Source organism: Cervus canadensis, chromosome X (assembly GCF_019320065.1).
Source record: "Cervus canadensis isolate Bull #8, Minnesota chromosome X, ASM1932006v1, whole genome shotgun sequence".
Lineage (NCBI taxonomy): Eukaryota > Metazoa > Chordata > Mammalia > Artiodactyla > Cervidae > Cervus > Cervus canadensis.
This window is the reverse complement of record NC_057419.1, coordinates 67,943,880-67,971,426: the sequence shown is the minus strand read 5'-3', so window position 1 is coordinate 67,971,426 and position 27,547 is coordinate 67,943,880. Positions and strand designations below refer to the sequence as shown.

The 27,547-nt window shown below is 36.8% G+C and overlaps 1 protein-coding gene across 9 annotated transcripts in view; it reads right to left on the bottom strand.

Moving 5' to 3' along the window:
- DMD (dystrophin) overlaps positions 1-27,547 on the bottom strand; it is a 2,532,480-nt gene that overhangs the window by 1,120,229 nt on the left and 1,384,704 nt on the right. For all 9 annotated transcript variants that reach the window (XM_043457704.1, XM_043457699.1, XM_043457698.1 and 6 more), the window contains one exon: positions 17,039-17,186. In XM_043457704.1, the coding sequence (XP_043313639.1) occupies positions 17,039-17,186 (148 nt within the window). The remainder of the gene's footprint in view (positions 1-17,038; positions 17,187-27,547) is intronic.

Below are 27,547 nucleotides of genomic sequence, written 5' to 3'. Positions count from 1 at the left end.
TTTTCAAGCAGAAAACACACACACAGCACCTTCAGATGGATACTTAAGTAGAAATAAACCATTTAAAATGTGTTTACATGTGGAGTGTCTAGAAAGAAAATAAGCATGACAGGATCACAAAATCTGCCATGTATGTTCCTCTAATAACAAGTTGAGTATGCACTTTTTCAAGTACACTAAGCTACTTCAAAGTGAAATCTATATGCAGGTCAAGAAGCAACAGTTAGAATTAGACATGGAACAACAGACTGGTTCCACATTGGGAAAGGAGTACATCAAGGCTGTATATTGTTATCCTGCTTATTTAACTTATATGCAGATTACATCATGTGAAATGCTGGGCTGGATGAAGCTCAAGCTGGAATCAAGATTGCCGGGAGAAATAATAATAACCTCAGATACGCAGATGACACCACCCTTAAGGCAGAAAGTGAAGAGGAGCTGAAGAGCCCCTTGATGAAAGTGAAACAGGAGAGTGAAAAACCTGGCTTAAAACTCAACATTCAAAAAACTAAGATCATGGGATCCAGTCCCCTCACTTCATGGCAAGTAGATGGGGAAACAATGGAAAGAGTTACAGACTTTATTTTCCTGGGCTCCAAAATCACTGCAGATGGTGACTGCAGCCACATAATTAAAAGCTGCTTGCTCCTTGGAAGAAAAGCCATGACAAACCTAGACAGTGTATTAAAAAAAAATAAGACAGAGACATCATTTTGCTGACAAAGGTCCGTCTAGTCAAAGCTATGGTTCTACCTGTAGTCATGTATGGATGTGAAAGTTGGGTCAGAAAGAAGGCTGAGTGCCAAAGAACTGGTGCTTTCCAAATGTGATATTGGAGAAGACTCTTGAAAGTCCCTTGGACAAGGTAGTTCTTAGAAAACAGCTGTCACTCCACACACAACCTGTCTTCTTGGCTGCTTACCAAATTCTGGCCTCCTACCAAAATCCTGCTTTTATTTCAAATCATGGGTGCCCTTGTATCTACTGTTCCCTCAATAATTGACATCTTATAGTCATAAAGAAAAGTGAAAGTGAAAGTCACTCAGTCGTGTCTGACTCTTTGCAATCTCATGGACTATACAGTCCATGGAATTCTCCAGGCCAGAATACTGGAGTGGGTAGCCTTTTCCTTCTCCAGGGGATCTTCCCAACCCAGGAATCAAACCTGGGTCTCCTGCATTGCAGGCAGATTCTTTATCAGCTGAGCTACCTGGTAGCTCATAAAGGATCTCCCAAATCTATATCTCAATAGGAGATTAATATGACAATGTAATTGAAAGGGCTTCATAAATTGGAAAGTGCCTTATTATGTTGTAGCTAATGTTATTGTCATCATTAACAAGTCTAACATCATCTCTAATAATAAAAATAACTTCTAATACTCTGATTTTGATGAACTATGGGTCAAATTATAACCCATAGCAATAAAGAGGTTATGCGTCACCCATATTGATAATGACATAAGATGGGTTTAATTAGGGTTATACTGATCACTAAATACCATTTTTATGGATAAAGAAGGTTCATTTTTATTACTTAATATCCTTAAGGCCTCTTAGGAGGGCCTGGCCCTATAGTGAGTGGTGGATATTATTCTCTTTATTAGTTTCCACAATACTTATTAGACAGAGCAGTGATTTAGTTTGTTCTTAACATTTCAAACTTCTGGCTGATGGTCAGTAAGCCACAAAATATTCAGATTCCAAGGCCTTCAGTTATTTGCTTGTGATTTGGAATAAAATATTTAATTGTTCTAAGTCATAAAAAGTTGTAAGTATAATGTTACTACTTCCTGGTTTTTTTGAGAATCACATCAAATAATATTTCTTATAATCTTTAAATATAAAGGAACTAAAAGTAACTTTAAATACTACTTCATAAATAAATATTACTATAGATATTAATTAAACAAGTATTGTGTTACATCTTTCTGGACCTGTTTTTGCAAACATGGCTTTATACTTAACCATTTATAAACTGGCTTCTTAATTTTTGAAAAACTAATATTTTTCCCTTATCAGTTCAGTTCAGTCACTCAGTCATGTCCAACTCTTTGTGACCCCATTAACCACAGCACACTGGGCCTCCCCGTCCATCACCAACTCCCGGAGTTCACCCAAACCCATGTCTATTGAGTCGGTGATGCCATCCAACCATCTCATCCTCTGTCATCCCCTTCTCCTCCTGCCCTCAATCCCTCCCAGCATCAGGGTCTTTTCAAATGAGTCAGTTTTTCGCATCAGGTGGCCAAAGTATTGGAGTTTCAGCTTCAACATCAGTCCTACCAATGAACACCCAGGACTTATCTCTTTCAGGATGGACTGGTTGGATCTCCTTGCAGTCCAAGGGACTCTCAAGAGTCCTCTCCAACACCACAGTTCAAAAGCATCAATTCTTCTACGCTCAGCTTTCTTTATAATCCAACTCTCACATCCATACATGACCACTGGAAAAACCATAGCCTTGATTAGACAGACCTTTGTTGACAAAGTAATGTCTCTGCTTTTCAATATGCTGTCTAGGTTGGTCATCGCTTTCCTTCCAAGGAGTAAGCGTCTTTTAATTTCATGGCTGTAATCACCATCTGCAGTGGTTTTGGAGCCCAGAAAAATAGTCAGCCACTGTTTCCACTGTTTCCCCATCTACTTGCCATGAAGTGATGGGACCAGATGCCATGATCCTAATTTTCTGAATGTTGAGCTTTAAGCCAAGTTTTTCACTCTCCTCTTTCACTTTCATCAAGAAGCTCTTTAGTTCTTCTTCACTTTCTGCCATAAGGGTGGTGTCATCTGCGTATCTGAGGTTATTGATATTTCTCCTGGCAATCTTGATTCCAGCTTGTGCTTCCTCCAGCCCAGTGTTTCTCATGATGTACTCTGCATACAAGTTAAATAAGCAGGGTGACAATATACAGCCTTGATGTACGCCTTTTCCTATTTGGAACCAGTCTGTTGTTCCATGTCCAGTTCTAACTGTTGCTTCCTGACCTGCATACAGGTTTCTCAGGAGGCAGGTCATATTATTACCTTTTGACAATCAGAAATAACCCAACACACACACACACACACATGATTATAATGAAAAATCAGTGAAATAATACTTTCCTCTGTGTGATAAACCCTAAAATTTCCTATTTTGCTCACTAAAACACAAATGCTGGTGGTGATATAAAAATTGATATCATGACTCACAATTTGGAAAGTACTAGCCTACTAGATTAAAAAAAAAACACTAGAAAAAATAAACCAAAAATGTAACCAGCAGAAAAGGAAATGAGTCCTAACCTTTCCCATTTCTTTCCATGCATCTTTAATCTGTCCAAGAGCTCCTTATTGTGTCCTAATTAAACCACAATTTCTCGTAACACCTTCACTTTTAAAATGTTTTTCCCTTTTTCTGGATGTAGGCTTCCCCCCTTACTTACACTTACTCCTTGGAAGGAGAGTTATGACCAACCTAGACAGCATATTAAAAATCAGAGACATTACTTTGCCAACAAAGGTCCATCTAGTGAAGCCTATGGTTTTTCCAGTAGTCATGTATGGATGTGAGAGTTGGACTATAAAGAAAGCTGAGCATAGAAGAATTGATGGTTTTGAACTGTGGTGTTGGAGAAGTCTCCCAAGAATCCTTTGGACTGCAAGGAGATCCAACCAGTCCATCCTAAAGGAAATCAACTCTGAATATTCATTGGAAGGACTATGTTGAAGCTGAAACTCCAGTACTTTGGCCACCTGATGCAAAGAGCTGACTCATTTGAAAAGATCCTTATGCTGGGAAAGATTGAAGGCAGGAGAAGAGGACAACAGAAGATGAGATGGTTGGATGGCATCACTGACTCAATGGAGATGAGTTTGAGTAGATTCCGGGAGTTGGTGATGGATAGGGAGGCCTGGTGTGCTGTGGTCCATGGGGTCGTGCAGAGTCAAACACGACTGAGTGACTGAACTGAACTGAACTGAGGTTTCCATCTTTCCTGTGAAGCACTGCCAAATATTCTAGTCAATTAGTTAATCCTTTTCTTGTTATGACACCTGTTATTGTACATATCTCTATTACACCTCTTAGATGTTATTTTAGTTGCTTAAATATCCCTCTACTGAATGTATGATTGATGTTTCAATTGTTTAAATGTCCATCAACTTTAGTGAAACTTGACTTCTCTGTGAGTAGACTGGAATTTTGTTAATTTTATGTCCTAAGCACCTAGCACAGGGTCTGACAGAAAGTAACTCCAAAGTAGAAGTTTGCTGAATACATGTATTGATTTTAAAGGTTAATTGTAATAGAAGGAATTGCTAGGGCTAAATATTCAAACATAGTGGTACTACACAGTTTCCCCAAAATAAGGGTAATTTCATGGACAGATCCATCCCTCAGGTAGGACAGCTAATTGATTAGACTCCCAGCTTTGTGCATGGGAGTGGTTGGTGTCATGGACTCCTCTTATTTGAACATCATTACAATTCTATTTCAAAATTTCTGTTCTTCATGATATCCCAAGGAGACTATGAAGGATTTAAAGAGTTCTGTCTTCTTAGATGACAGTATCTTGGGTGGTTATGTACAGGTTGAATTGCCCTGAATACTCTTTTAGGGATAGTCCTGATTTTAAGATAAAAATTGCAAATTCCTATAAACTACGGATTGTTAGTGTGGCTTAAATTACAGCATGTGGATCTTAAACAAAGGTTTACAAGCCTCTGTTAAGTCATGCCATGTAGCTTATTATTTTTTAAACAATTGTGTTGTTTTAAAGTTAAGGTTGTTTCAGCAATCCATTGTTAATATTTAAAAATATATATATTGCCCTTTTGTAAGCACATACAAGTGCCATATATTATTTAAAAACAAATAGAAATTCAAGGGTAAAATGTTTGAAAATGTATTATTTAAAAATAGCAGTAAAAGGGATTTTCAAAATAAATCCATGTTAACTAGGATTTACAATACAATATAAGCCTGTACTATTAGTTGTAATGCCAGGATTTGGAGAACTATGCTGGAACATTAAATTTATTCCTTTTCACAGCCTGTGGACATTTTAATGTCTGAGTAGCAATAAGAACAAATTACCTAAAAACTTTTAATAGTGTATAATAAATTAAGACTGAATGGTAATGCAAAAGTGGGTACAACAGGATGAAATTATGAATCTCATATAATGATCCAACAACACTTAAAGTGTGAAAACAACATTGGTATTCTGGAATATACGACCACAGTTGATCCTAATTGTTTTTCTCTTGTCAAATAGAAATTGCACATCAATCTCAAAGTATTGCAAACTGTTCATTACATGCAAATGGTTATGCTATGCAGGCTCTCCAAGGGGACTCAAACTTATTTACAAAAGGAATCAGGCTGGAAGAAGAGTTTCTCTGATGACACTAGGTCTCCATTAGAGTTCTTTACTGATAAGCAGTAAAGTTTATAAACAGATAAGTTCTTTACTGTCTCTGCCAGTAAAGAAATCCACAATCAGGAAATGGAGTTTACAGGATGGAAGGGAAAATCAAAGAATCAAACCTGGGACAATCAGGACTCTAGAGGGTGCCCACAGCAAGGGTTGACTGTTGGTGTTGACCAGGCATTCTCTTTAGAACGGACGAAGTCCAAATTTATCTCTTATCTCAAGTTTAAAAGTCTCAGGGAAGAATATGATTGGCCAAGCTTGGGTCTTATGCTTAGGACCATAGAGATGATGGGAGAAATGCTCTGGCAGAACAATCTCAAGAACTCTCTTGGACAAAACACTTGATTTATTTTCCCATGAAGACTACTCAGGTACTCAACAGGACCTGGCAGTAGTATCAGTAAGGAGAATAGTTTCTATATTCTCTTCAAAATGTCTAAGTCCACCACACACTACTTTCGTGACTTTAAAATCTCTTTTTATTTTTAATCTTATCCTTTCTCCTAATGCATGGAGTTGGGAGTTGACTCTAATAACAAGTTTATTTTGATTTATGTTTTGTTACCACGACTTTTAGTGTATTTGATAATCATGGTTGAAGTCTATTTTACTGTTATCTCAAGCAACAAAGAATATTTAAAGAGAGGGTAAGAAGGACCCTTGTACTTTTATTGCAACTTTTTATTACTCTACTACTCTATCTTCTAAAGCAAGAGTTAATAAACTTTTTCTGTAAAAAGCTACATAGTTCATATTTTGTCCTTTGTGAGCCAGGCAGTCTCCATGGTAACCACTTATCTTTGCCTTTGTAGCCAGAAAGCAGTTATAGATAGTAAATAAGTGTGGTTGGGTTCCAATAAAACTATTTGCAAAAACAGGCAGCTAGCAAGATTTGGCCCCATACGATACCTCTTCTGGAGAATTTAATATTAACAGTGTCAATAATATTTAGTGCACTATGTATTATATCAAACTCATTTAACTGTCAGACATCTGAAGGATGTCATAGGTGAGATATTTACTCTAATAATGATCAGTTCAGTGTTCCACATGGAGTTCTAGAACCTATGGTGGCAATATTAGTTTGTTTCAGATGGAATTATTCCTCAAAATGAATCCAATTAAGTAAAATGAATGACTACATCTAGGACATGGAGGCACTAAAACTTCGAGGACTCTAAAGCAGTAAACTAAAAATATTTATTGACAAATAGAAAGTAATTGTGAGCCAATAAAATCTCAAGGGGAAATATGCCACCATGTGGTCTGATATGTACTCATATTAGACTTCTTTACTATCTTTCACTCACCCATGTCCCTGAATCTTTCCTCCTTACTAGTTTTGATCAGAATAGCCTAATACAAGTTTCCTGCCAGTAAAGTGCTGTCAACTCTAGCTTCACAAAAGAGCAAGAATTTAAAATTTTGTTAACTATGATGTTTGCAAACAATCCTGATCTCTGGCTTGTACCTATAATTTGGTTCTACAGTAGGAAGATTCACCATTCTTATGACTAGATACTTGCTATTCAGCTTGATGAATAGTTCATCCTGAGCCAACTCATCTGTGAACAGGCCTCTTGTACTATAATTTGTCAATTTTATCATCGTTCCCAATTTACAACTCATGTCAGAACATTTTCTCACTCTCTTTGTATGACTTGTTGAGAGCGAGCTCTCTCCTTCTGCTGCCTTTCACCATATTGCTCTTTTCTGTTTCCTCAAGTCTTCTCCCAGTTGAGTGTGGGAATCCCAGCGGCGTCATGGAGGAGGGACAAGCCTGACCCTCTGCGACTCCATGGACCAGGCTCCTCCGTCCATGGGATTTCCCAGGCAAGAACACTGGAGTGGGGTGCCAATTCTTTCTCGAGGGGTTCATTTCAGCCCAGGGATCAAATATGCCTCTATGTCTCCTGCATTGGCTGGCTACCTAGGTAAGAAATGCTGTAGAAAAACACTCATTTTGCTACGCTGGCTCCAGTGTTAACATGCTGTCATGCATTTCTACCTCGGACTTCATATGCTGATGCTGAAGCTGAGACTCCAATACTTCGGCCACCTGATGCGAAGAATTGACTCCTTGGAAAAGACCCTGATGCTGGGAAAGATTGAAGGCAGGAGGAGAAGGGGATGACAGAGGATGAGATGGTTGGTGACTCCATAGACATGAGTTTGAGTAAGCTCCGGGAGTTGGTGATGGACAGGGAAGCCTGGCGTGCCGCAGTCCATAGGGTCACAAAGAGTCCGACACAACTAAGTGACTGAACTGAACTTCATGTGCTGAACATATGAGGCTGAAGGGAGAGGGGGCATATTGCCAAGTTTGTATCCCTAGTCACAAGCCAAGTGCCTCCCTTGCACACAGTAGGCTGACACTAAATATTTGTTGAATGAATTTTGATATTTATGATATACTCAAAGGATCAGAGAATAGAAGCCATCATATTGTTAAACTTTCAGCAAATATGAGAGTTTCAAGTATTCTGTACAAAGAAGAGAGGGCGGCTCCATGAAAAGAAGATTTTCTTGCATAGAAGATGGAGTAAAAATGGCAGGAAGGACAAGTTTGGGGATAGTTTGCTTAAGGAAATAATATGATGAAAATATAATTCATTTATCCAATTATTCATTATAGTGAATATAATATGTTACATGTACGAAAAGATTGTTCTAGGTACTGAGGGTATATTGGGGACCATGAAATATAAGGTCCCTGCAAGATTTACATTCTGGTAGGAACTACAGAAAATAAACATATATATATATTAAAATTTCAGCAGTTGACAGTGTTATGATGAAACTGAAGCAGGATAACTCAGAGAGAAATTAAGCCTGTGTGTGTGTGGCCTTTTTATTTTATTTATTTTTTTTCATTTATTTTTATTAGTTGGATGCTAATTTCTTTACAATATTGTAGTGGTTATTGTCATACATTGACATGAATCAGCCCTGGATTGACATGTATTCCCCATCCCCATCCCCCCTCCCACCTCCCTCTCCACCCGATTCCTCTGGGTCTTCCCAGTGCACCAGGCCTGAGCACTTGTCTCATGCATCCCACCTGGGCTGGTGATCTGTTTCACGTGTGTGGCCTTTTTAAAACAGAAGAATTTACAAAAAGCATATCTGAGAAGATAACATCAGAACACAGTCATATGTAAGTAAAGAGAAGTGTAAAAAAAGTGCTGAGAGGGAGGGAATTAGGACACAAGGGGATAAAGACTGGGGGTAGGGTAGAACCTCTAGCAAAAAGAAAAACAAATTTAATGGAAGGAGCTAGCATTAGAAGGAATAGGAAGAAGGTATGCGAGGAGAGACAGCAATGAAATCAGAGTGGCTGGAACATCCTCTTTGCAAAGTATTGTACTTCATAAAAATTACCTATATTACCATTAATCTTATTTTTCATTAAATAATTTCTATTTCACAATGCTTCCATGTTGATGTGAGCAGGGTCCCCCCCGCCCCAATTTGGAGTTTACAATTAGTATGCTTCACTTTATTTATGTATTTTTTTGCAGATTCTTACTCCCCTGATAATTTCTTACTCTAAGAATGGGGATCCCTTGGGGATGATGTGTTATCATGCATTTTAAGCAGCTCTTTACTGCTATGGCTATTACAGTAACTTATAGTTTCAGTTCTTATTTCTTTTCCATAATATATAGCAACTTTTCATCTTAAACATACCATGCTGCACAACAGAACTTGAAGAACAAGCCATTGAGATTATCCAATTATTTTATTATACTTATTTTACAAAAGACATTTGATAGGCAACAACTTAGAGCCTCTCTCTGACTTTCCATCCTTTGCTAAACCCCCTATAAATCTGTTACTACTGAAAAGATGCATAGGAGCCAAGAAGTTACAGAGGAGTTTCTAAGCAGCAATAAAAGGCAAACAATATTTACATAAGAATGAAGTGCCCAACTGTTTAACTGTATTAAAAGACTGAATCCTCATGCCTCTCCCAGCTAATAACGTTGGAAAGCTTACTTTAAAATGTATTCCCATACTTACACATCACTGTAACCCTAAAGCAAGGGACCAGAGACAAATTATCTTTGCAGTAAATTTTCATGTTGATTCCTTTATGTTAGTGTACATCCTCCAGTTACAGAAACCAGGGGAGCTTTGCGACCACCAAACACAGTTTTATGAAATTTTATTACTGCTGGGGAAATATAAAGGGTCGGCAATTGTATGAATTATTCTTAACACTGGGGTCCCAATGAAGGGCAACAGATGGCAGAAATTTTTACTCAAATGATTTTTTTCCATCAAAGTCTCTATCAGCATTTGAGTCCCAGCAGTGTGACTGTTAAGAAGCCCTCAAACTCACCAGCCAGCTGGTAAAATCAGTACTATAAAAACTGACTCTACAGAAAACATACTTGTATTCAATTTGGTCTTTTACACCATATGCCTTTTTCTAGATAGCCTTTGATTTACTCCATATTTCAAAGTCAGTTATCTCCAGTAGAGTCCTTTGGGGGAGTACATTACCAATTACGTATTAAAGTATATCCAAATAAAAATACAAAAACTCACCATAGCAGATAGTGTCAGTGACCTATGCACATTTATTCAAAACTCTTTGTTTCTGGGCAAGCCAATGATTTTTCAATGATGGTGTCTGCCACTTGAGGGTTTTCTAGGCTGTAAGCTCAGAAAGCGAGGTGAGGATAATTACAAAGTCTAGGTATCTCCTTTAAGAGGAAGACGGCTTTTTTTATGAACTCACTTGTCTCAAACGTTGGAGCAGGAGTTATCCAGCTCCAATGTATTCTTGGAATCTAAACTTGTAAGAATTGGGTCCCTTACAAAGTGCTTTGGAATTTTCCTCCATCACAAATAGCCAATGTAAGGCAAAGCTGAAGAGCAGCTAAAATTGTCTATGACTCTCTTTTAGATGCTTCTTTCTTTGCCTTCCCTTTGCCAACTCCAAGAAGCTCGTGCCTTTTCCCTTGATTTATTTCCTCATCTGAGAGATCACAGTAATGTTACGACTATATAATTTATATGTAATTTTTCATTCTCTGTGCAAATTTCTAATTTGAGAAAAGAAAAAAAGTGCATTTTGCTTAACTAGACAATGAATTTAAACTATTATTTTGAGATTTGGTGGTGAACATAAACATTATGATGTGACATACTTAATCCATGTTGTTTAAGTATATACAATCACAGTGAATTCGTGTATCATTATGTTACAAAGCTAAGTTTTTAACTGTATTTATTTATAGCAATACACAAAAATATATTATACTTCTATCATACAATATATATTATGAAGGAGTGAAGCACAGTAGTAATGTTGAAAGATATACTAGAAGACTAACTTTAAGAAGATATTTTGCCTAAAAAGAGCAGATAACTAATGCTACAATAACACATTGCTGCTTTATTCCCTATGCTTACCATTCACTAATTTAAAGCCAAAAAAATTATCTAAATAATCCTACTTCTGTCTACTTCCTGCAGTTAATTTCAAATGGAATTTAAGATTTCAAGGTCCTCTGCTTGCTCATGGCAATGTTTTTAAAAAGGACTGTTAATTTTTAATACAGTTCACTAAGTAGCGCCATCTAATCAAATCAACAGGTTTCATTTCCATTAATAGAAAGATATCCCACTTTTTAAAATAATCAATCTAATTTTGATTTTTGTTACTTCTACTGTCAACTTCTAGAATTTTCAACTCCATTAAAATAACAACCCATGCTTTAAAACTCATTTCTTTCTACTCTAGAAGAACATGTAGAGCTAAATGTTAGCATGTTATGATTTCCACTTTCTGTTTTCACTCAATGTACTTGTTGGCTCACCAATTCACTCCATCACTAGATGAGTTGACATTATTTTTGTAACTTTCCTTCATGGTGTTTAGCTTTCCCTTTGAAAACTCTCATTAACATTTACTCTTGTTAGTTCTAAAAGGAGGTAAACATGCCAGCTTTCTGAGAAAGATTTGTTTGGTTGAACTGGAATTTTCCTCACTTTTTAATCTAAGAGTTATACTTTGAGAAAATGCAATAAGACATAAAAATAAGCAATATTGAAAATACCTGGTTATTCAATCTGTATTTTAGATGTTTGGGGATAGCAATTCAGTAAACACACTTCTGTTCTCATAGATACAGGTTAATCACTTAGGAAGTGTGATTAGTTAGAGTAATGTGTAATGAGTAATTATTTTGTGGAGAATGAAATTTTAAGTACTTTATGCATATCTCATTTTTATTATTCTTTAAAACAAAACAGATGTAGAGACTTGAGACACTTCATAGGACTCTGTAGCTGTTAAAGGAGCTGGAATTTGAACCCACACTTTTTGAATATGGCTTCCAACTTCTTAGCTAATCCTCAGAACTTCTACTATAAGCTAATGTGGCATGTCACTATTTTGTGGATGATAAAATTCTGTATATGCACTCAATCACTGCTTGTTGAATGAATATTTAAGACATACACAAATAACCAAGTGAGCTTATTAACAGACCAATTTTAGTGGCATATCACATGATTGATATTTTCTCAATAAAAATGTGATATTTTAAAAAAATTTCCCATGCTGTATGACATTTTTAGAATATCTTGAAAAATATTAATTAATATACTTAACTTTATCATTCAGTTGTGACGGGGAAAAAATAGCTGAGTTGCATGGAGCCAGGCAATCTTTTATTTACACTATTGGTAGCAACTTTATTTTGAATAATAACACCAAATGTCAGTAGGATTTATCTTTTTTAAGTTAAAAATAGAAATAAAACACAACTTAATAGAAGTATATACAGACAAGCTCATAACGTGTGATGATTTATTATTTTATGTCCTATCTAGACATGATATATGGGCTTCCCTGGTGGCTCAGATGCTAAAGAATCCATCTACAATGAGGGAGACCTGGGTTCAATCCATGGGATGGGAATATCCCCTGGAGGAGGGCATGGCAACCCACTCCTGGCAACCCACTCCAGTATTCTTGCCTGGAGAATTCCCATGTACAAAGGAGCCTGGCGGGCTGCAGTCCATGGGGTCACAAAGAGTCGGACACAATTGAGTGACTAAGCATAGCACAAACACATTTGCTGAAACTCATACAGATGAGGTTTCAAACATCAGTGTACCCTTGTAAATATTTGTTTAGTACATGGCCTACTTGGTTGATATTCCTCAAAGTAACCATTACAAGTTCAAGGCAACAAATCTACCTGCTGCCAACCTGTAGCATCTACATTTTGTTTCCTAAAGTAATTCCTCATCAAAGATTTAGATCCTCTTATTCATTGTTGGACTTCCCTGGTGGCTCAGTGATAAAGAATCTGCCTGCCAATGCAGGAGATGCAGGTTCAAACCTTGGGTCAGGAAGACACCATTGAGTAGAAAGTGTCAACCCACTCCAGCATTCTTGCCTGGAGAATCCCATGAACAAAGGAGCCTGGTGGGTTACAGTCCATGGGGTCATAAAAGAGTAGGACATGACTGAGCGACTAAACAACAACAACAACATTGTTAGTTAATCAATAATGATAATGACCAAGAGAGCTGAAATTACCAGATTTCATTTGTCTTCTCAATGGAGATGCCTGATAGTGTCTTTCTGGGCCCTTTTCTGAGACTTAAGAGACTAGAAAGATAACCTCAGGTTTCTTATCGTATGTGTGTCTATGCAGGTATACACAAGTGCATATGCATGATTTTGGACCTTCTTAATCACAGGGGGAGGCGGAAAGGACACTGTAACTGTTTAGAAGATTTGCGTTATCATTCACAGTTCCTTAGCTAAAAAAAACTTTTTCCAAGTATGAAAGAAGTTCCTTTTATACTTTATGTATGTGCTATGTGCTATGCTTAGTTGCTCAGCAGTGTCCAACTCTTTTTGACCACATGGACTATAGCCCGCCAGGCTCCTCTGTCCACGGGGATTCTCCAGGCAAGAATACTGGAGTGGGTTGCTATGCCCTCCTCCAGAGGATCTTCCCAACCCAGGGATCGAACCAAGTATTCCCATATTGCATGCAGATTCTTTACTGTCTGAGCCACCAACGAATGAGTAAAAAAACAGACTAAATAAGATAGTTTTTAAAAAATTATCCAATTAAAGGAAACAAAGTTCTGATGAAATGTTCACTTACATCTAAATCCCAGTGTTAAGAAGTAGAGACCTCTAGTCATTCTCAAGGCAATTAAAATGATTATATATTGAAGAGCTTTAAGATTGTATAGAAGGCTTCCCCGGTGGCTCAGTGGTAAAGAATCTGCCAGCAATGCAGGAGACCCAGGTTGGGTCCCTGGGTCAGAAAGATCCCTTGGAGGAGGGCATGGCGACCCACTCCAGTATTCTTGCCTGGAGAATTACATGGACAGAAGAGCCTGGAGGGCTACAGTCCATATGGTCACAAAGAGTTGGCCATGATTGAAGCAACTTAGCAGGCACGCCTGCAAGACTGTATAGAAGCAAACATAATAAAATATCAAATGACATTAAAATTGTTTTGGACTTCTGCCTCTGGCCTAGACTGGATTTAACTTTTTGGCTAAACATTTTAAAAAATCAACAAAATGTATGAAACAGTGCTTTTTAAAAGACACTGGACACTGGGTCATTAAAATCAGTCATCTCTGAGAAATTAGAAACAAATGAGAACAAATGAGGTGAGCCCTACAGTTACCCCAGCTTACTCTATGAATACAGTTTCAAGCTACGATAAAGGACAAGGGCAGAAAACCACGGGGTCTTCTTTAGATGAGGAGATGGAGCTGGGTATCGAAGGAAACCAAAGTGGCTAGAGTCACAGGGCAGAGCATCAGAGAGGGACAGATATACAGAAAATAAGCATTGGAGATCTGCAGAGCACCCTTCCAGTTTCCAGTTAAATCCTAACCTTTTCCCATGACAAGTGAAAATGAAAGTGAAAGTCGCTTGGTTGTGTCCAACTCTTTGCGACCCCATGGACTATACAGTCCATGGAATTCTCTAGGCCAGAATACTGGAGTGGGTAAACTTTCCCTTCTCCAGGGGATCTTTCTAACCCAGGGATCGAATTCAGGTCTCCTGCATTGCAGGCAGATTCTTTTCCAGCTGAGCCACAAGGGAAGCCCAAGAATATTGGATCTCTCTTCTCCAGGAGATCTTCTGGACCCAGGAATCAAACCGGGGTGTCCTGCATTGCAGGTGGATTCTTTACCAGGGAAGCCCTACAACAAGAAACTACCAATGTCAAGGGAAAGAACTATACACAATAATTAAAGCAAACAATCACCAGAGCTCACATATGGCTGGGAGAGTACCCGTTCCTGCCAGACACAGTGGAAAACATTATATAAGAACATCAGAGCGAGAATTCAGATGGGTTTTGCCTCAGTAGTGGGGAAAATTTAGCCCTAGATTTTAGGTTGTTCTGCTCAAAACTCAAAGTATACGAGTAATACGCTCCAAAGATCAAAATATTTCCAAGCAAACATAACTATGTTTCAGTACAAAGGTCAACAATATTTATCTGCACAAATGTATCAAGCACTCAACAAGTTAAAATTCACATCTGGTATCCAATCAAAAATTACCAGTCATCCAAAGAAGCAGGAAAATAACACTCATAGAAAGGAGATAAAATAAATGGAATTGACCCAAAATAGACAGAGATGATAGTACTGGTAGACAAGAAACATTGTAACTGTTATTGTAACTGTATTCTGTATTTTCCAGAAGGTAAAGATTGAATGTTGAGGTCTGTTAAGATATTAACATGGAAAATGTTAAAATTCTCAAATCGCACTTCAACAATGTATTGAATCACACAAGACAACAATGTCTGAGGTTAAAATTATACACTAGATGAGATAAACCACAGTCCAGATAAGCTAAAATAATAGATTGGTCCATTTGACAATAGGAATTATTTAAAATGAATTACAGAGGAAATAAGACTGAAAAGAAAAAGAGCAGAACATCAGTGAGTGGCCTAATATATGTTATCAGAGTCCCTGGAAAGGGCAAGGAGCAGAAAAATATTATTTTAAGTAACACCTTTAAAATTTCTAAATTTGATTGAAACTATGAACACACAGATCCAAGAAGCTTAACAGACCACACGGATAAGAAACATGAAGAAAACTATACCCAGGAATATCATAAACCAATTGCTCAATTCCCAAGAACACTCCCTAATAAACCTTCTGTATCTATTGCTGAGTGAGATGACAAGCTGAAATATATACCAATATCCATATCACAATAACAACTCTCTGTGGAGTAGAAGGTGGGTATATATTTACCTACAATTCACCTCTACATTTTTCATTTTTTATAATGAGTGTATATTATTTTTATAACAAAACAGATTAATATGTATAACTACCTTGTGACGGACATCTTTCAAAATAGCAAGAGGTTTATAAATCTCCCCAAGAATACCTTATATTTCTTTCTTTAAGTCAGAGACCTGGTGATGCTACATTGGCTCAAAATTCACTTTAGTGCTATTAAAAATATATTTTCTGTATGATGTCAGATTAGAAATCGATGCATTTTCTCTATCTGCAATGGTAATGCTGATGAGTATAAAGATTTGATTGATAAACACATAATTACACAAAATTTGACAATATTCATTTTCTACATTTACATAGCTTATACATATATGGGGTGTATAAATGGCTACTTTCTTAATATCAGAAGGCATCTTTTCTATGCAAAAAATATTTGAAAATGGAGAATTGTTAAGTTGAAAATGATATTACTTTTATGAAACCAGCATTTTGAAATGCCTAGACTATTTAATGTATTACCCTTTTCTTTGCTTTCATCTGTCTTAATCAATATTTTCTGGCATTCAAAAACTGGCCACAGTTCAAATCTCCTTGACTGAAAATTCCTACCTGAACAATTTGAACTAAAAAATATTGCAAAAGTACTTAAGATTTGGTGTAGTGAACCCAGTATTTCTTATACTAAAGCCATATACTTTATAACTTAAATTATAACCTCCACAATCCACTTTATCTGCATAATCAAAAGACACAGCCAGTTGAAATTAAACTGTATGATGTTATAATCCATATGTTGCATTTCCATTAACAAAACCCATAAAACAGTCAATAAGTACTGCCAATTAACTCTGTATTGTTTTGGCCTCTGGCCTATCTCAGAAGGCATTCTGTCAATAGAATATATAGAAATATCGCTACAACACCACAGACTGTCTTTAGGGAAACAGAGCTGTAATTTTATAATGATGAACATTTCTAGTGACTACATTATTGCTAAGTATACCACAAGTTCTCCTCCTGGACAAAATCCAACATAAGGCAAAAACACACACTGCCCTAAAGCTACAGGACACCCTGCTGTAAGATGCTTCTCTGAATCCAAGATTCAATTACACTCTGCAGTTCATCAGATAACCGGTTATGTCTAGATTCTCATCCTGACACAAAACGTTCCAAAACGATCATCATGACAAATTCTAGCATGCGCGGTGCTGACAACAAAAGTCAGGGAATTATAAATTTCCATCATCCTTCACAACCTGAACTTAAAGAAGTTAAGCAGTTGTGATATTGTGGTGGAGATAAAAACAGTCTGAAAAAAGAGAGATTTCACAAACTTACCTTAAGATACCATTTATATTTGGCATGTTCCCAGTTCTCAGGAATTTGTGTCTTTTTAAGAAAGTGTTCAGCTTCTGTTAGCCATTGATTAAATATCTTCATATCATAATGAAACCGCCGCCATTTTTCAACAGATCTGTCAAATTGCCTAGAAATAAAAAATAGGGATCAAGAAAAATAAATGGATTATATGGACACAGAATATATGTTATTACATTAATAAAGATATTATTTTGATAGTTTCTCACATTTCTATATGTCAGTTTCAGTGAACATAAATAATACTGAATTAAAATATTTGATAAAAGGCTGCCATTTCCCTTTAAAATGAATACACTTTGTTACTGAGACAAAAATAGAGACAATTATTATGGAATATTAGTGTTTTCTTCCCTATGATAATACTTAATTTTTAATAAGACTTCAGAAATTTAAAAGTACATTAATATCTAATAAATTATTTTGAAACTAGACACTAAATTTCAAAAGATTTTTTTGGATCAAAAATTAGCTCATAAAGTCTGTCAATTTCAGTCATATCTTGAACTAAAAGTGTCTGCTCATTAAGATCTTCAAGCATTCAGGATGACAGCTGTAACCTCTACATTGGTAAGAAATCCACCAGTTAACTGGTATACTAGTCCTTCTTTCTCCTTCTAGTTCCACTGTATCCACTAGCATTTTAAATTGTAATGCTGAAGGAATTTTGTGAAAGGTAATGTATCAACACCTCACAAGAAAAGAATATTGAGAAGGAAATATTTGGTCATTTCTGGTCACAGAAGAGACTGAACCAGAAATGAGTCAAGGCTTTATGTATACTCTGAGAGACTTGCACATAAAAATCACATAGGGCATTATAAAATAAAAAATAGCAATAAAACACTGATTTTGGGTCCCCAATCTAGACCAATTACACCAGTATCTTTGGAGGTGGGATCCTGACACTGGTATTTTTAAAAGCACCCAGGTGATTCTAATGTACTGTCAAGTTGAAAAATACTATACAGTGCAAGTTTTAAAGTCTTATGGGGCTCATGATCTACTGGGTCTGCCAGGGCCTGTCCAAACAGGCATTTGCCAGCATGAAACAAAAGCCATCCTGAAAGTTCCTGCCTATTGAGTGACCTCACAGTACAGCTGTCTGTACAGTTCTCTGAGATCTATTCTTAAGATGCAACGGATTAGTTTTGAATATCTTGAGGATCTTCTCAGATCTCTACCTCCCCTTAGGAAATTTAAGTAATTTTAGAATCCAAATAATGTCACAATTCCCTATTGTTTTACTAGGAAAGGAATGGAATTCACCTTATAAACCAAGCACTGGGATCTGTGGATTTACATATCCCATTCCATTAACTCCTACAATACCCTCTGCAAGATAACAATTATTATTCCCATTTTTCACTGGAGAAAGGTGAGATGCTGAGTAAGTTACCAAAAGGTAAATAGATATTAAATGGCAGACCTGGAATTCTAACTCAGATCTCTCTGATTCCAGTGGTGTCTTTTAGCACCTTACATTAAATTTTCTGGGATTACTTTTTTTCAAGATGAATTTTCACCAAATTAAACACTTCAAAGTGACAGTTGTAAGGCTTTTATTTTCTATTTTTCTTATTTTCTTCCTATATTTAATTATATATCTACATGTACTCTACCATGCATTCTATCGGGTATTACATTTAATGATTAACTGTATTTTCACCTTAAAAATGTCTAAAACAGTATTTTGGTAGCATAAAAAGGCAGCTAATGATAGCCAAAAGAGATAGTCTCTATCACTAGCTTATAAAGAATGGAGATGCAGACACAGAGAACAGACTTATGGACAAGGCAGGCGGGGAGGAAGGAGAGAGTGGGACAAATGGAGAACATATACACTACCATATGTAAAAGAGACAGCCAATGGGAATTTGCTATATGACTCAGGGAACTTAAACCTGGGCTCTGTAACAACTTAGAGGGGTGGGAAAGGGTGGGAGGTGGCAGGGAAATTCAAGAGGGAGGGGACATATGTACACCTATGGCTGATTCCTGTTGATGTGTGGCAGAAACTGATGCAATATTAAAAAGCAATTATCCTTCCAGTAAAAAGAAATTTATCAAATAATTACATCTTTAATAAATAATGGCATTTTATAGTTGATCAAATGTTTTATATCCATCAGCCACAAAATGATCTTGGAAATGTTTTCATGGTTAATAATAATTTTGTTTTCATATATTTTCAGTGCTAATACCCAAAACATGACTTAAGAATACATCTGAAGAATGTATCCCCTATATAAAAGAATTGTTATCTAGGGTGAAACAGATCACCAGCCCAGGTTGGATGCATGAGACAAGTGCTCGGGCCTGGTGCACTGGGAAAACCCAGAAGGATCGGGTAGAGAGGGAGGTGGGAGGGGGGATCGGGATGGGGAATACATGTAAATCCATGGCTGATTCATGTCAATGTATGACAAAAACCACTACAATATTGTAAAGTAATTAGCCTCCAACTAATAAAAATAAATGAAAAAAAAAATTTTAAAAAGGGAAAAAAAAAAAAGAACTGTACATTGTGTATGTCTTAACGGGAACTTGAATCACTGGAGTCAGAGAGCTGTTAAATGAGAATCTAAAATACAGTGAGTCATAGTTGGCATTGTATCATCTTGGTGAGGCTGTAGTTGATTTTAATTTTCATTATATATATATATATAATATTGTTAAGTTTTCCTGCAATGCACGCTTCAAACTTTGAATATTCAGAAAAATAAGTAAAATTTATTTTAAATTGAAAGTACAGGTGATTTACAATATCATATCAGTTTCAGGTATACAATAGTGACTATTCTCCATTCTTTTAAATAATGGCTGTATTCCCTCTGCTGTACACTATATCTTTGTTGTTTATTTATGTTATACATAGTAGTTTGTGTCTCAATGCCATACCCTTATTTTGCCCCTCTCCCTTGGTCTCGCCACTGGTAACCACTAGTATATTCTTTGAATCTGTAATTCTGTTTCTATTTTTTTATATACATTCTTTGCTTTTAATTTTTTAGATTCCACATATAAGAGAGGACATAGAGTGCTAACATAGATAACATCTTTCTCTGTGTGACTTACTTCACTAAGCATAATACTTTTTAAAAGGCAATCTCACATGCTAACAACTGCCATCTCCATCTTTATACACTATAGTTTGAGAACCAGACCGAGGCTAACCAGACCACAGAGGAGTTGTTGTTTGGTCATTTTCCACCCCTGTAACAGTCATCAGTCTGCTTCTTACTTGGCTTTTTTTCTATTACCCAACCACCAGATTTACCCTCTTGCCAATGCTTTTATTTACTGGAAGGTGGTTATTTCTTCAACATCTGGGCTATAAATACTCTTCCTTCCAGGCTGCTGCAGATGTGTCCCTCCACTGCACTGGCAGTGACCATCTTCCAGAAGATTCCACAAAGTCTCCTCCCACCCAACCCCTCTGCCTCTTCACAGTTTATCTATCATCTAGTTTCTCCAAGAGAAGAAAACCATCAGGGCCCACACAGTTGATCATGGTACCTCTTAGGGTTGCAAGACAAAGTTGGGGATACAGACATAAGGGAAACACTCAGGCTTCTCTACTTACATTTGTGTTCCTGGTCCACAAAAGTGGGGCAGGATGAGGTTGCCAGCCACCAAGGACTCTCTGCAGTCTCCCCTTCCCCCCATGCCCTGCTGTCTCAGGATTTCGTGACTGTGTACATTAGTCCAGTATTCCTGAAATGCCCTCTTTCCCTTTACTCCATTTTCACTCAACTCCTGCAAGCTGAGTCTTTGCATGCTTAAAGACTTCACATGAACCATTAGGTTGGCCAAAAAGGGTATCCGGGTTTTTCCTGAGCATCGTTCAGAAATATCCAAATGAACTTTTTGGCCACAGCGATACTTATACTGTCACTTTGTAAATATCTGAATATAGAGCATTCAATAGTCTGCAACTGCTAAAAATTTGAAAACAGTAAAGTTGGTTTAATTTTATTATTAAAATTAATGTTAAAATTAGTAACTCTATTCAAACAAAATATTAAAGAATAAAAGCATGCACTTTACATGTGATGACATTTAATGTGAGTAATAATATTTTAAACTCCATTTCAAGCATCACATAAAAATTTTAAACATACTTTCTAGCATTTTAACATGTGTTGTTAACAGCCAAGTGTAAATGTGTTCTTGAATTTACTGTTCAAAATTTCATTTTTTATCATGCCTACTTATAAAATTAAACTCTTTCCCATTAAGGAACATCCTGAATGAACAGATATAAATTTTGCTAGTTTTACAATGCTACATTTATAAATTTAATCTCTAGTCACTCACTATACTCTCTAAATTTCTCTCATTCCATTAACTGGGCATCCATGACTGAAGGAAAATGCAGCTACAACAGGAAACACATAAAGATATTACAAAGAGCATTCAAGGAAATAAGTGTAAGTTTTACTCTCTGTATTATTACTAGAGGGGGGGAAAAAAAGGTTGTTGCATTTTTTCTTCCTGACAGCAAGAGGAAATGTAGACCTGCCTAAATAAAGGACAAAAAATGTCAGTATAAACATATGGATAATAAATCAAGTGATTTTTAAAATTTTGCAAATATTAAAATTCTCATTCACTATGCAAGCGGTATTTAAAATTACACTGCTGCTTCATTTATGTGCAGCATAACTTATTTCCTGCTGTTCTAAATCAAGTTAGTCAGATTATTCTCAAGCATAAATTACATTTAGGGAGTAATTTAGGTACTTTGGGACATACTTTAACACTTTCAGGCCATTAAGGTGGTGCTGAATTCTGTGAAATAGATTTAAATAAATAACACCCTAGTAGCCTTCTGACATAATCCATTGTGGCTTTATACTTAAGGTCTGCAAACTCAGCACTGGGCTGCTAAGTACTGCCTCCTACCTATTTCATTTTTGATTAGGTGAGTGGGAGGGATCTTGGCTAAAGTCTCATGGTTCAAATTAGAGGAGCTGATAAATATAAGTTAAATCAGTCATTTGCCCCAAACCATAGTACCTTACTCACCTTCCCACGCCCCCACCCCTGATCCCAGCTTCCCCAGTAATCCAATTATTTAATAAAACCTAAGTTATGCAGATAACACCACCCTTATGGCAGAAAGTGAAGAGGAACTAAAAAGCCTCTTGATGAAAGTGAAAGAGGAGAGTTAAAAAGTTGGCTTAAAGCTTAACATTCAGAAAACTAAGATCATGGCATCTGGTCCCATCACTTCATGGCAGATAGATGGGGAAACAGTGGAAACAGTGGCAGACTTTATTTTTGGGGGCTCCAAAATCACTGCAGATGGTGACTGCAGCCATGAAATTAAAAGATGCTCACTCCTCGGAAGGAAAGTTATGACCAACCTAGATAGCATATTAAAAAGCAGAGACATTACTTTGCCAACAAAGGTCCATCTAGTCAAGGCTATGGTTTTTCCAGTGGTCATGTATGGATGTGAGAGTTGGACTGCGAAAAAAGCTGAGCACCGAAAAATTGATGCTTTTGAACTGTGGTGTTGGAGAAGACTCTTGAGAATCCCTTGGACTGCAAGGAAATCCAACCAGTCCATCCTAAAGGAGATCAGTCCTGGGTGTTCATTGGAAGGACTGACGCTGAAGCTGAAACTCCACTACTTTGGCCACCTCATGCGAAGAGCTGACTCATTGGAAAAGACCCTGATGCTGGGAGGGATTGGGGGCAGGAGAAGGGGATGACAGAGGATGAGATGGCTGGATGGCATCACCAACTCGATGGACATGAGTTTGAGTAAACTCCGGGAGTTGGTGATGGACAAGGAGGACTGGGGTGCTGCGATTCATGGGGTCGCAAAGAGTCGGACACAACTGAGCGACTGAACTGAACTGAAGTACTGGGTTGGCCAATAAGTTCGTTCCAGTTTGTCCATGTTTATTGGTCATTTGTATTTCTTATTTTGTGAAGATGGCAAATGTCTCTGTGTTATTGTGAAACAGAAAACACACCTATGGTCTTCTCTAGTGGTTCAGCGGTAAAGAATCCACCTAGCAATGCAAGAGACATGGGTTCAAACCCTGGTCCGGGAAGATCCCACATGCCGTGGAGCAACAACGCCTGTGCACGATGAAACTGAGCCTGTGCTCTAAAGCCTGGGAACCACAACTACTGAAGCCTGCATGCCCGAGAGCTCGAACTCCACAACAAGAGAAGTCACTGCAACCAGAAGCCCATGCACTCATTGCAACTAGAGAGTAGCCATCCCTCGCCACAACTAGAGAAAAAACCCCAGTCAGCAGTGAAGACCCAGCACATTCAAAAATAAATAAATAATTGAAAAGGCACATTCATTATTTATTAAAACTGGTCATTCTATGAACAGCATCCAGATCAAGATATAAAACGCTGTCTGCAGCTCAGAATTCTTCTTTGTGCCCCTTCTCACATTTCAAGAACTTCTGCCGGTTTTCTTTCAGATTGTTCTTAAAGACTTATAGGACTTCTTCATGATTATGGATACACGCATTATATTAGTTATATGTGTGTTCCAAATATTTTTTCACACTCTGTGAGTTTCATTTTCATTCTCTGAATGTTGTCTTTTGATATCCAGAAGTTCTTAATACACAATATAGTCCAGTTTATTATGTTATGATTAGTACTTTATACATCTATTTAAGAAATTCTCCATTATCCAAAATTTATTTACATACACTCCTTTACTTTGTTATGAAAGTTTCGTTAGTTTGCTTTTTCCCATATCAGATGTATAATCCTTTAGCATTATATTTTTGTATGTAGTGTGAAACAGAATATATTTCTCAGCAGGGGATTCTATTTTAATTTGTAAGGTAAGGCATACAAACAGAACAAAATAATGGTGTACAGTGGAAAAATAAAAGTGTGCACTGTGAAAAGTAAGCTTCATCCTACTTCACACACCCTCCCCCCAACTCTGCTAGTTATTGTGCTCAGTAGCTCAGTTGTGTCTGATACCTTGCGACCCCATGGACTGTAGTCCGCCAAGCTGCTCTTTCCATGGAATTTCCCAGGCAAGAATACTGGAGTGGGTCGCCATTTCCTCCTCCAGGGGATCTTCCCGACCCAGGGATCAAACCCTCATCTCCTGCATTGCAAGTTGGTTCTTTCCCACTGAGCCATTGGGGATTCTCTCATTGTAAATAAAACTTTCATAATTTGAAATACTGATAGAGCTTGGCAAAGAAATAAACAAATACAGTGTTTTAAAGTAAGCTTTCTCATTCAGTTTTATTGGATTCAATATATCCACTGCTAGCATTTTCACAGCTCTGGATTGACATATAATTTTGAAACACCCAGTTTATTTTATGTTTCATTCTCTCTGGGTTATGAGTCTGATTCTCAGGCTTCACCAGTTTGGAGTAGTTCTTTGAGTTTGTTTCTCACAGTATTTATAATACTGGAGTTTAGGAACCCATTCTCTGGTCTCTACTCCCTCTTTTCACTGCTGAAATTCCACCCATTCTATTTCAACTATTTCTCATAATATTTCCATTGATTGCCACGTGAACAAACAGAATAGACAGACCTTATTTGAACTCTTTAAGACATCGACTCTAAAAGCGACCCTTTCCAATTACAGGGGACTCTTTGGCATTGCTTAAAGGAAATGGGGATATTTTTTCCCTCAAAAAACAAAACAAAATCTAGTTCACCTAATTATTACAGGTGAACCCTTTGGATCTGGATCTCTCTCTGGGTATTTCCTTATACAATGGCATTGAATCTTAAAGGTTCAACTAATATCTACAGCAGGGGTTGGCAAACTTTATAAAGTACTTGAAAATAAATAATGTATGCCTCTGTACATCTGTGTCTCTTTTTCTGTTTTGCATATAGGGTTATCATTACCATCTTTCTAAATTCCATATATATATGTGTTAGTATGCTGTAATGTTCTTTATCTTTCTGGCTTACTTCACTCTGTATAATGGGCTCCAGTTTCATCCATCTCATTAGAACTGATTCAAATGAATTCTTTTTAATGGCTGAGTAATATTCCATGGTGTATATGTACCACAGCTTTGGGCCTGGTGCATTGGGAAGACCCAGAGGGATTGGGTAGAGAGGGAGGTGGGAGGGGGGATCGGGATGGGGAATACATGTAGATCCATGGCTGATTCATGTCAATGTATGACAAAACCCACTACAATATTGTAAAGTAATTAGCCTCCAACTAATAAAAATAAATGAAAAATAAATAATGTATGCCTCGTTGGCCATGCAACCTTTCTTACAACTATTGAGCTCTGCCACTGTAACCCAGCACCAGCCATAAATGGGTTTGGCTAGATCCCAATAAAAACTCTATTTACAAAAACAGGTGTTGGGCAGAATTTGACCCACAGGCTGTACTTCACCGACCCTTCCTGTATAAACTGATTAGCACATAGCCCCAGGTTCTAACCCTCACCTGAGCGCTGTATCTAGCTGTTTTTTTTTTTTTAATCCTCACCAGAACATCCCATGTGAACCTCAAACATGACTTGTTTACAAATCCTTATTTTCTCTTCTAAGTTTTTTAATTTTAGTTAAGGATTTCCATGCTAGAAATGTTGAGATCATCCTTTACTCCTCTCTTTCTTTCTCACCATGCTGATTTCTATACCCTATACATTCTAAACCAGAAATGACTCTTCAGTTTGACTTCTTCCCTCCAGCCCCACTTCCATAGCCTTTCTTGAAATCCTCTAACAATGTTTCCCCATGATATCCCAACTCACTTTTCCCTATAGTCAGTTTCTGACCTCTCTTTAACTTATGTTTACATCGCTATCCCTTCTTCCTCTTTGGTTTCAACATGAATGTTCACAGATATTTACATAACCCACGGTGTATATACTACACTTTCAAACACTGAATATCTCAGAAACTTCCATAACAATCCAACCTTTCCCCTACTGTCCTTTTAACCTGGGCCTTTTGCTTTATCTTAGAATGTCACCCTTTTGCCACATCATTTTATTCTGTGAGGACTGTCTCCCCTGAAATTAGCTACTGCCTAAGCCAAACTCTTCTCACTGCACAAAAACCTCTATTAATATACTACTTCATGTTCTAATTATGTATTTACAGAGCTGTATTTCCCAGCAGACTCTGAGCCTTTTAGAGAAAGGAATACACCTCATTGACTTTTGAATTCCTAGTCCTAAGTAAAGTTCCTGGCACATAATAAGTGCTTAATACATTTTTAAATGAATTAATAAAAGAGTTTATGAGTAATTTGCTTCAGCTCTTTTTAGTTCCATTTAGGAGCCATGAAGGCTTGGGTACACCATTTTACCTCTTTGTATCTAGGTATACCATAAATAAAGCTAGGATAATACTGCCTGCATTACACAGCACTTTGACAAGAATGAATGTATACTGTAAGCTATAGATAGCAATAACATTTCAGTACTATTGTTAAAAACAACTTAATAATTGGCACATTTTATAACACTGATACAGCATTTAGAACTTAAAAATATCTTCGTCTACATCATAAACCATTTCAAATCAGTCAATATAGTTTCAGTAAAATGTAGCTTTTATTAATAGAAAACAAAGAATGACTTTTAAATACAGATAATCTAGCTCAACACCATTCTAAAAAATTAATACACTTTATACAAACTTGCCAAGGTCTAATTTAACTCTGAAGATGAACATTTATTTAAGGACTATGACTTTTTTAAGAGGGGTGTCTCAGATTAAAGTAATATTGATAGAATTCACCTTATATCAAAGAACACTACATTAATAACTTAAAAATAATAATGATAAAGTTAGATCAATGCTGATGTCATTACCTGTAAGGACTCACAAACACTTCAGGTTATCTCTAAAAATTTTTAAAGGAATCTTAAAATTCTTTAGATTTCTAAAGTGGGTTTTTTTTTTTTGCAATTTTTCTTGTTTCTAATTGGCATACATATCTGGAAGGAATCTAAAAATCAGTGTTATAGTACTTCCCTTTTGTCTACCAGTAGGTAGATTTTCAGAAAAGAAGGTTAAAATAGAAAAAGCTGCATGGGAAAGCTTCAATCATCTTAAATAAGGACTTTTTGAATTGTAAGTACCCACAAAATCACAAACATACCCTCATATATACATATAAATAGATAGATAGATAGATAGATAGATATAGGTATTACACAGTAGGAGTATGGGGGTTTTGACTAAGCACATTATTTTGGCTTAGGGAGAGATACCCTAAATATCTCTGAGATAAATGTATAAGTACCCAAGTAAGTAGGTATATCTTCACCTACACTTGATATCTGATTATTTAATTAGCTACAAAAAGAAAAGTAGAAGCATCTCTGATATGACTAATGTATCTGGTATTTCACAAATCTCCTTTGCCCTTCTCTTTTACAAACACCTTTGCTATAGTCCAAAGTCCTAATAGACCAAGGACTGTGAAAAGGGTGCAATATTTGACAGTTGTGTCATGATGGAAGA